Source organism: Pogoniulus pusillus, chromosome 12 (genome assembly GCF_015220805.1).
Source record: "Pogoniulus pusillus isolate bPogPus1 chromosome 12, bPogPus1.pri, whole genome shotgun sequence".
NCBI lineage: Eukaryota > Metazoa > Chordata > Aves > Piciformes > Lybiidae > Pogoniulus > Pogoniulus pusillus.
In genome coordinates, this window is record NC_087275.1 from 17021471 (window position 1) to 17031213 (window position 9743).

At 44.6% G+C, this 9743-nt stretch overlaps 1 protein-coding gene across 1 annotated transcript; it reads right to left on the bottom strand.

Moving 5' to 3' along the window:
* Positions 1-8977: 8977 nt before the first annotated feature.
* On the bottom strand, positions 8978-9481 carry KCNE1 (potassium voltage-gated channel subfamily E regulatory subunit 1). Its single transcript, XM_064152157.1, has one exon. The coding sequence runs from the start codon at positions 9469-9471 to the stop codon at positions 9091-9093; it is 381 nt and encodes a 126-aa protein (XP_064008227.1). The 5' UTR covers positions 9472-9481; the 3' UTR covers positions 8978-9090.
* Positions 9482-9743: the final 262 nt, after the last annotated feature.

The window sequence follows — 9743 nt, forward strand, 5'->3', positions numbered from 1 at the left end:
GAGGGGGATGTGAGCAGGAAAACTAAGCACAGTGGGACACTGAGGACTGGCATAACCTGTGATGAAACCTACGGAGACCTTTTTCTCTCCTATGGTTCTCTTGGTTCTCTCCTGATGGTAGTGATCCATCAGAGTAGGTGGAAGAGAAGGACACAGAGAGGGCTAACAACATTGGAGAAGAACTTTTGTTTGTTGCCCTGTGACTGGAGTCACTGTCAGAGATGCAGCTGCAGCAGGATGGTTACCCTTCAGGGTATTATTTCTGGACCATCACTGTAATGAGCTTCTCAGACAGTGACCTTGAGATGGACATTTATAAAACCATAGATTGGGCAGCTGGGAACGTATGTCTGGGATCTGTCCAACGTGTTTCAGAAATGGAAGGAGTTGTCATCAGAGGAGGAGTGTTTGTGCAGAGTCATGATCTAGGGAGGCACCTGGATACAGTCATACAGTCACACACGACAGGGTTGTTCAGTCTGGGGTTGTTCAGCTTGAAGAATAGGAGACTGAGAGGGGACCTTATCACTCTCTACAACTACCTGAAGGGAAGTTGTAGTCAGGTGGGTGTCGGGTTCATCTCCCAGGCAACTAGTGACAAGACAAGAGGGCATGGTCTGAACCTGTGCCAAGGAAGGTTTAAGTTGGATATTAGGAAGAACTTCTGCACAGAAAGGGTGATTAGGCACTGGAATGGACTGTCCAGGGAGGTGGTAGACTCAACATCCTTGGAGGTCTTTAAGAAACGATTGGATGTGGCACTTGATGGCATGGTTTAGCTGACATCATGCTGGCTGTCAGCTGGACTTGTAGATATCAGAGATCTTTTCCAGCCTCAATGATGCTATGATTCTGTGCCAGTGTAGGCCCAGGCAGTTTGGCAGGTTGCCCCATCTTGTCGCTATCAGTGTAATTGCCTGTTTCCTCCTCCCCTTCCCCTGGAGATTTCCAGATAAAATGTGTTAGTCTGAACCAACTGCACTGGTGTTTAAAGTCTTTCCTCAGAGCAAGCCAGAGGAACGCTCCCATGCAGCTGGCCACCAACTTGCATGCACTAGTCTGGTCCCTGTAGTAGGTGCAGGCTTGCCCTCCTTATTGAAAGGAAGCTATGATGTGGAATAAACTCACAAACCCATCAGATGAACACTTCAGGTCACAACATCCCTTTTATCCTTTTCTAGAATTTCACAGACTACTAAATTCTCTACAAGTCTCCAAAAGTGCCACCTGGTCCTGTGGACAAACAAAGAGGAGACCCCAGACACAGGACATTGCACTGCCTGTGTCGTTTCTCACTGCAGAAAGTTGGCTGGGAAAGAGGAAGGCAATGTCAGGGAGGCAAAGCCACTACCATCAGCATGGCTGTGATGCCCCTCTTACCCCAGGTCCTTTACATCTTAGTGGGAGAGCTAGGAAGCAGGTGTGGGGTTTTGGCATGGGCGCTGGTCCCTGTGAGCAGCTACTAGATGGATTCATTGCCATTTAACTTGCCTGAGAATTACCTTTGCTATTGCAGCAGTTATGCCTTGTATTCCACATGCTGTGCCACAAAATGCCAGACACACAGCATGGCAAGTCAGTATTGCTCCTTTTTTGTTTTGTTTTTTTTTTTTTTTTTCATGCCAACAGATGACAGGATATCAGTTGATATAACACTGTTCTTCAGACCAGAACAAATTGTTTCTCTCACAGGCCACAGGCTGGAATCTGGTCATGCCCTAAACCATAGGGTGATGCCCTTTTTTTTTGACCCTGGTGAGTCCAAATCAGGGTGAAATCCCATTCTTACTTGTCCAAGAGAGCACTGCCATCAGCAGAGACATTATTATTACCTCTACTCCTGGCCAAGCCTATTCATGGGAATCCCCATGGAGAAGAGCTGTTCCACGTAGCCAGGATGGTCATAGTCCTCTGGAGGGACATGGGAAATGAGAGAAAAATAGGGCAGAAATGTGAGCTGGGATATTTGAGATACCTTCAAAAAGCCTGGCAGTTTCTGCATCTCAATGACTTCTGTGAGCAGAAGTAGGAGGGAGGATACACATAAAGAGATCCAGAAGAGACTGTTTAATGTGCATACGTTGGATGAAATAAATTGATGTCAACAAAGAAGATCCTGCTTTTATTGCCTGTATTCTGCAGTGAGCTAGCCACTGGGAATTCGAATTAGCATGAACCAGTATGTTTCTTGTCTGCTTACTTTCATTCAGATTGTATTTTATTCTGTGACAAGCCCTTTCTCAAGGTCAGGATTTGGATTGAATGACTACTGGGCTGTTATTAGAGATCTCTTCTTTTTTTGTTGTTTTTAAATGAAGAAAGAAAATAAATAATCACAGAAGAGAAGGTTAATTTTAAGTTTTTGTCCTGCCATTGGCTGCCTGGGGGTAAATCTGTGTGGCTTCTTGGTTGGCAGAAGGTACCTGACTGATGAGTGTGCTGGTTTGTCTATTTCTGTGCTATAACTCTTGTGTACTAAGGTCAAAGCCAAATAGAAGTATGGGGAGAATCTGGTGTCCACTCTGCTCTCTGCATGCAGCTGAGGGTCAGAAGTCATTGTGCTACTGGAAGTGAAGCTGCAGAGGCACCTGCAAGGCAAGCTTGGCTTGAGCAGCAAGCTTGCCTGCAGGTGCAGAGTTGGTATGAGATTATTGTTTGCACTCTTTTCCCAGATTTGTTTTGCATTGTTAGGTGGGAAGCTGATAATAAAGACCTGAGAAAATATTGCCAGGGCAAAAAGTCCCATCAGATTGGAGGTCTGTAAGCCTGCTGTTGCCATGGCCCTGAATGAAGATCACAGGCTTAAGGCTTATGTGCACAACAGTGAACCAGAACAGCTGTTGAATCAACTATTTCTCTGACAAACTACCTGCCACTCGAAGCTGGAGGTCACAAGAAAAAAGGAAATTAGAGCTCAGACTTTGGAAACAATAGGTTAGATTACCCACTGATATGGCCCAGATGACTGAGGCAGAGGGGTTGTGCTCTTTTCTGCCAGTCAAGGACCTGTGGATCAGGGTGGGACTGTGCAGAGGGAGGTCCAAAGGCCAAAGGTTGTGGTTTGGAGGGAAACTTGGAGAGATATTGCTGATGAGGCTGTGCCAAATGAGCAGTACCCCTCCAGCAGGTAAATGTGCTGTGCTGAAGGGCAGCCCCAAATCAATCCCTGGTCCTTGAGATTATATCAGAGTGAATGCACACAGCTGGGCTAATGAGCTGTGCTTTCCTTGTATGAAGGTATGAAAGCTACCACTTCTAGAAACAAAATCCATTTACAGAGTCAAAATCAAACTCTGTTTCTGCACAGGTCAACTGTGGCTTGGGTTGTATGCTGCAGCTGTTGTAAAATTGCTATCACACGCTTCACACAATACTGAACTAAGTATTTTTTAGAGCAAGTGCTCTCACATTTAGGTGTTACATTTTACTTTGCTTGGCTCTTGGTCCAGAGTGTGCATTTGGTGGGCTGAATGGAGGAACGATTTTGCCAAGCCTGAATTTCTCTGAAAAGAAAGCACTGTAGCCTAATCAAAAGCCTAGGCCTGTCTGGAGAGAGGATTGCATTAGAGTTTTTGGCCTTTCTTCTGCTAAATCAGATCTAATGGTCTCAATGTTTACTTCTAGATTTAGTATCCATGTATTTTCCATCAATATTTATCTTCTCTTGTCTTTGATCTAAGGAACACTTGAAAGCTGACTCTAGAAACAATCATCCTTGCAAGCCCTACCCTCAGACTACTATGAATTAATGACTTTACTTGCCTATTTTGGCATGGTGTGAAGTTTGTTTCTTGTAGCTTGAAGGTGGTTGACTGGGATTATTTTTCTGCCTGGACATGTCCACCAAGCCAGCTGTGCAGACAGCTCTGATCTCAGGGAGTAGCCTCCTGCCCACTTCACCAGTTAAACACGGTGTGACCTTTCACAACCTCCTCCACCAAGTAATCACATTTGTGCTGGTCCCTTGAGCAAATTCTTGAGAAAGGCTTCGTGGAGGTTTCACATGCGTAGCTGATGGCTCCGGCTGGATAAGGAGATTAGGGAGGGAGTTTGGCATAGTGATAACAACGTGTAAAAATGAAACAGGATGCCATAGAAATATTACATAAGATAATTCCAGTTATCGGCTGCAAAGAATGTTCTGTTTGCTTCTGATTGCTCATATCATCTATTTTTATCAGTTTCCTTCCACTTGTCTTTGTGCATGTTTCCCGCTGTAGCAGGTCTGATCCAACCAACTGCATATAAAGATATCACTGATAACCATAAAGCAAGGAGAGAGAGAACTCAATTTAGACTTGCACACTCAGTCTGCCTTTGACTGTAAAGTGTTTTCCAGATGGACTACTTAATGCTAGGGGATTGATCTCTTGTACCTACAGCTCTAAGGATCTCTGCTGGCTATAATGAAAAGCCAGCTGCTGCAGATGCAAGTTCTTCATGAGATAGGAAATATGAAATGGGGCCTGAAGCTCACTAGGTTGGTGAGAGGGGAAGATTTTGCAGTGAAGATGAAATATGAGCTCTCAGTTTGGGCTTCATATGGTAAGGTTGTGCACATCACACTACAGAGTGACTACACACTGGCACAGATTGCTTCCCTGTGCTCTTGTGCTGCCTGGGTATAAACCACTTCTAGTCACTGCTTAGGGCATGCTGGTTTCAACACTAGCACTGCACCCATGCTTCTTATAGACAGAGTTGGCATCTGGCCTTCTTAAATCTGAGCTTGGGCCATCCATTCACACTCTGTGTGAACTCACACAGACCTGTCCTCCAGCAAACATACTTCCATTCTCACAAATGACTGCATGCTACCAGAGAAGAGCAGTTGCACACTGCTGCATGCCACACACATGGCTGGAGAAGTCTCTAATAGATGTATCGCAGCAGCTTTGCAAGCATGATCCAAGGAGGCATGTTTTAGGTTTGGGGGGACTGCAGCAGTCACAGAGTTTCCCAGAGTTTGGGCAACCCAGAGAAGTTTCCAGGGAAGGTAGGAAAGGAGAGAAGAGGGAGACTTCATCTTTCCATGAGTTAGTGGCCATATAAACTAGTCAAAAACTGCCTGGATCTTCTTTGCCCAAGGCATAAGGCCTGACTTTCCGAGAAGTATGACACAGAATCTTGTCCTCATTTGTGCTGTACCCCAGTTATTCATAAATATTTTATTAGTATGGCTTTGTACACACAACTTGTATAAACTTTGTGCAAAACAAAACTTCTCAAAACAAATACAGGAGAGAACCTGCTATATTGGGCTTTGATTTTGCTTGAGATCTTTATGAATTGCCATCACATCGCTGTTAACCATGCAGGGTTTAAATTCAAAATGCCATTTCTGTATCATGCTGGCATTTCTATGTCATGCAATTTCTATTATAAAAATCATAAATAGTCAGAGAGCAATATCTGTGCCTGGAGTTATGCTCATTAGACCAACAAACAGCAAGGCTACCAATTAGAACAAGCCACAGATGATGGAGCCAGGGACTTCAGCTATTGGAGCCAAGAGAAAAATAAACCTCTGACAGTCTCCCTGACTATTTTAAGTCTCCTGAGCACAAGAGTTTTAAAGTTTGGACCAAGGAAAGTGCAACACCTGCCTAAGGAGCTTCAGATTCTTCAGTTTTCCCAACAAGCAGAAAACTGGAAAACGTGACCTCTGTGTGGTGATAATTGTATGCCAGGTTTCTTACCTGTCTTTGGTCTATGGCAAAGATGATGAGTGAGTGAACTAATCAGATGTTTCTAGGCACTCCTTGGCTAGTGAATGCTCTTTCTCCTAATACCTGAAGTCAGACAGGTCCGTGTCAGCTGTCCTCCCTGACTCAGTGGTAATGACTGAGCAAGCAGGAGCTGTGTTTATAAGTCTTGGAGGATGCACAGCAGTGCAAACTGCAGCTTGGCTCACACTTTACATCTCCAAAACTGTTATTATATAATCCAGAGTTATATAGAAAGGGGTTTCAGAACCTTTTTCAAGTAGTGCATGTAGAGAGACTTGGCTGACCTGAACCCAACTCATCACATGTACTTCTACCTCTCCTGTGATCAGAATGATCCTTTCTAGCCTTAAAAAATCTGCATCACCAGAGCACCCCAGAAGGCCTAGCTACCCAAAGGATGCCTTGTGCAAAGCCACTGGGCTCCAGGTGGGCACAAGGCCTTCAGAGAATCACTGTGGTAGGAAAAGACCTCAAGATCATCAACTCCAATCATTCTCTAACAGGGCCACTACTGTACCATATATCTAAGCACCAGACAACTTTTAAATACACCCGGGCATGGCTACTGAACCATTTCCCTGGGCAGCCTGTTCCAGTCTTTGATAACCCTTTCGGTACAGAAGTTTTTCTTAATGTCTAACCTAAACCTCTCCTGGAGTAATGTGATGCCTTAGCTCCTGTGCTGGGGGGAACTACTACCCCACAGTTATTCCTCCCTGATTACCAGGCCCAGTATCATTTATTGGGGGGATGCAACAAAACCTAGACTCCCCTAAGGCAGGTGCTGTGTGGGCTACAGTGGAAAACTATGTGCAACCAGGATTGCTGCACCAAACACCAGAGCCAAGCTTGCCCAGAGTATTGCAAAGCCTGGGAGTTTACTCGAGGTGAGGAATTTGCTCCTGACATTTTGCTATTTCTCCAGATCTAAGTGTACTGAGAGATATCCCAGCACCCAGGCTTGGCCCTGGTTAATAGGGTGTAGAAAGGGGACGGGTGAGTGGGTGCCAAGCAGGTATTATCGACACTTTTACTGTGAGCTTGTGAAACAGGTTAGGAGGAAAAAATATCCGAGGCCACAAGTGCAGTTTGCAATTCATATTTTATTGCTTTGTACAAGTGAAAAAAATAGGGGGGGAAGGAGAACTACAAGATTGAAAGGTAATGTGGAGGACCACAGTGGGAGTCTACAACTACCACTGGTTGGTGATTTGCAGCCTGGTGGCTCAGGGAGGTGTTATGATTACAGCAGAGTGTTTCTCCTCCTATTTTTAAATAAATAAAATGGCAGAGCTTAAAAAAACAAAGAAAAGAGGAAGCCAACTAACGCTGACCATCACCCTTGTCACAAATAACCACACTGGAACCATTAAAATAAGGTGACCAGCAAGTGCCTAAATCCAAAATACCTGAAAACACCTGGAGTGAAGTAAGAGCTGTGGGAGGGAGCCCTTTCGACAAGCTTAATGTTCAAAGGTTTTAATGTAATTAAAGGTCATTTTTGATACAAGTTTAAACCTACTTAGAAATGCTGCATGGGCCTGCCTCTGAAGAACCAGCAAAGAAAAGCATCTGCACTCTCACAGTGGGAGTGAGATATAAGGAATAAAGAAACTACACCATCAGATCCCAAAAGAGCAGTGCCCAAGCTGAGAAGACAACATTTTTCCAAAGCTTGAGTTTGGTTTACATTCCTCTGGAGGAAAAAGTGACTCAGATAATTAAGCTGATGGAGATTTTCCAAGCTGTTCAAGATACTGAAAATGTGTATCTTCATCTCAGTGATAGACCCCATATATATGTTTAAAAAACAAACAAACAAACAACTCTGCATTTTTAATTGTCCTAAGTATTGTGGGGACACAAACTTGGCTGGAATACTACTTTAAAGAAAGTGTAGTGCTAAAGAAATACCTATACATAGAAAAAGGACATGCTGTGACTGGTGTTGCTTGCTCATCCAAATACTTGAGTGGGCTGTCTGCCCTCGCAATGCCTTTGAAGCAGCTGCCCTGCACAGCGTTCTTTCAAGCCTTTCCCACTTCTCTTTCCTCTCCAGTAGCAAAGAATGGGATGTGTATCTGCGGAGCAGAAGTAAAAACCCCTCCTGCCCAGATTGTTGCTTCTTTGATCCTTAACAAGAAAACAGGCTTCAGGCTGATGAGGTTGCTATTTTGAGCAATGCAATGCTCAGGGGAGCCATATTTCTCCCTTTTAACAGAGATGGGTCATAGCTGCTGCTGCTGCTGCAGAAACTGAGTTCATCTGCCACCATGCCCCAGCAGCTCAGCAGACACAGCCTGCTGAAGGAGGGAATATGTGGAGGTCAAGGGCAAGAAAAGCTTACCGGCAAGGACTTCATGCAGGATGCTGTAACAGATAAACAGCTATATGGAGGGAAACTGCTCTTGGGAACTGGAGGAACTGCTCATGGGCTTCGAGTCAAGCACAGACATAAGCTGCAATGGTGTCTAAATATCGGACACTTTGCTCTTCACAGAACTGCTCTTCACAGAGTAAAAATCCACTTTCTGATTGAAGGCCAGCAACAATTAAATGATTGATACTCTTGAAACATTGCATGCTTGCATGGCATAGACCATATGAGCTGCTGAATCTTTGTGCAAGGGTGGATGCTGCTACCAGGATCAGCCTCTGTTCATGAGAAGGAAAATCAAAAGTAGCCAAAAGACCAGTCTCAGGCACTTGCTAGAAACTAGGGACAGTCTCTAAAACATTTCCCTCCAAAGTCTGCATTTATCCACAGAAGTGTTTCAGGGTTTTTTTGTTTGATTTGAGTTTGGGGTTTGTTTTGTTTGGGGTTTTTTTTTGTTAGTTGGTTTGGGTTTGTTTTTTTTTTTTTAAGTAATCTTATTCTAAAACTTTATCTCAAATTGGTGCATGATTGTGAAAGAAACAGGTAGTCTACGATGTTGTACAAGTTATAAAATGATTGTTCCATACCAGGCAAAAATGCAAATGAAATATTTCAGCTACTTTTTAAAGAATCTATTCTTGAAAATGGTTGCCTAAAGCATGCTTGGAAGTTAAGCTTGCGTTTGATCCTGCTTGGAGTTAATTACATGAACTACTTCGAATGTTCCCGCTGGCAACACCAACATTTGATTTTTCAGGTGAAGCTGATGAGTCCGTGATATTCCCTGAGTGTCCCCTGTTCTTGATCACACTGGTGACTGGGAGCTCTGACAGCAGCAGGGCCGTCACAGATCCGTCGGCTTCACCGTCGGTTATTCGGCCTGATTGAGATGAGTGCCTGCAGCTCTGCAGATGGGCAGCCTGGTTCAAATCAGGCGCCGGTCAGCTTGTCCCTGTGCAAAATACAATCCTTTCTCCCTTTTTGCTAGGAAGACTTTGCCTCGGGAATCTGCATGCCTGGCTGCTCCACAGCCAGCTGGTTTTCAAAGACACAGCACAGCTTGTAATTTTCTATGAGCTTGGCTTGAAAATATTGCTTGTCCTTCTTGTGCCAAATGTCTGTGGCAATGTAGGTGTTGTAGGGGTCGTGGGAGTCCTCCAGCCTCCTGGCACGGATGTTGGTCAGCATGACTGCTACTGTGAAGAAGCCAAAGAGGCCGACCATCATCAGCACATAGATGATTTCCAGGTTGGTGCTTACACTTTTGACCTGGGAAGATGCAGAGGTATTTGTCTGCACCAGATAGTCTTGAAGCACCTTGGAGAGGAGTGAATTCATGGTTACATTGTTAGACAGCACCAACATCTTGTTCCTCTGTCCGTCACACTTCTTCCTTACTTACGGATTAGCTAGAGAAGAATAAAGGAGCATGTCATCAGATAAAGATGCAATTCCTCTGGCTCCCTTTCCTGGCTCACCTCCTCAGCAAGAAACATACTTCAGAGCTGGCACAGAGCCAGGGTGGCTGGACATGCCTGGAGGGACCTCTTCACCTTCTGTTTCCAAGCCAAGCTAGGTAGTGTAAGTCTATCCACCATAGACACCTGCCTTACAAAACCTCCTCAGTTTTCAGAGAC

What these genes read in the sequence shown, in the direction of transcription:
- KCNE1 (XM_064152157.1), bottom strand. Translation starts at nt 9,471, where the DNA reads ATGTTGGTGCTGTCTAACAATGTAACCATGAATTCACTCCTCTCCAAG.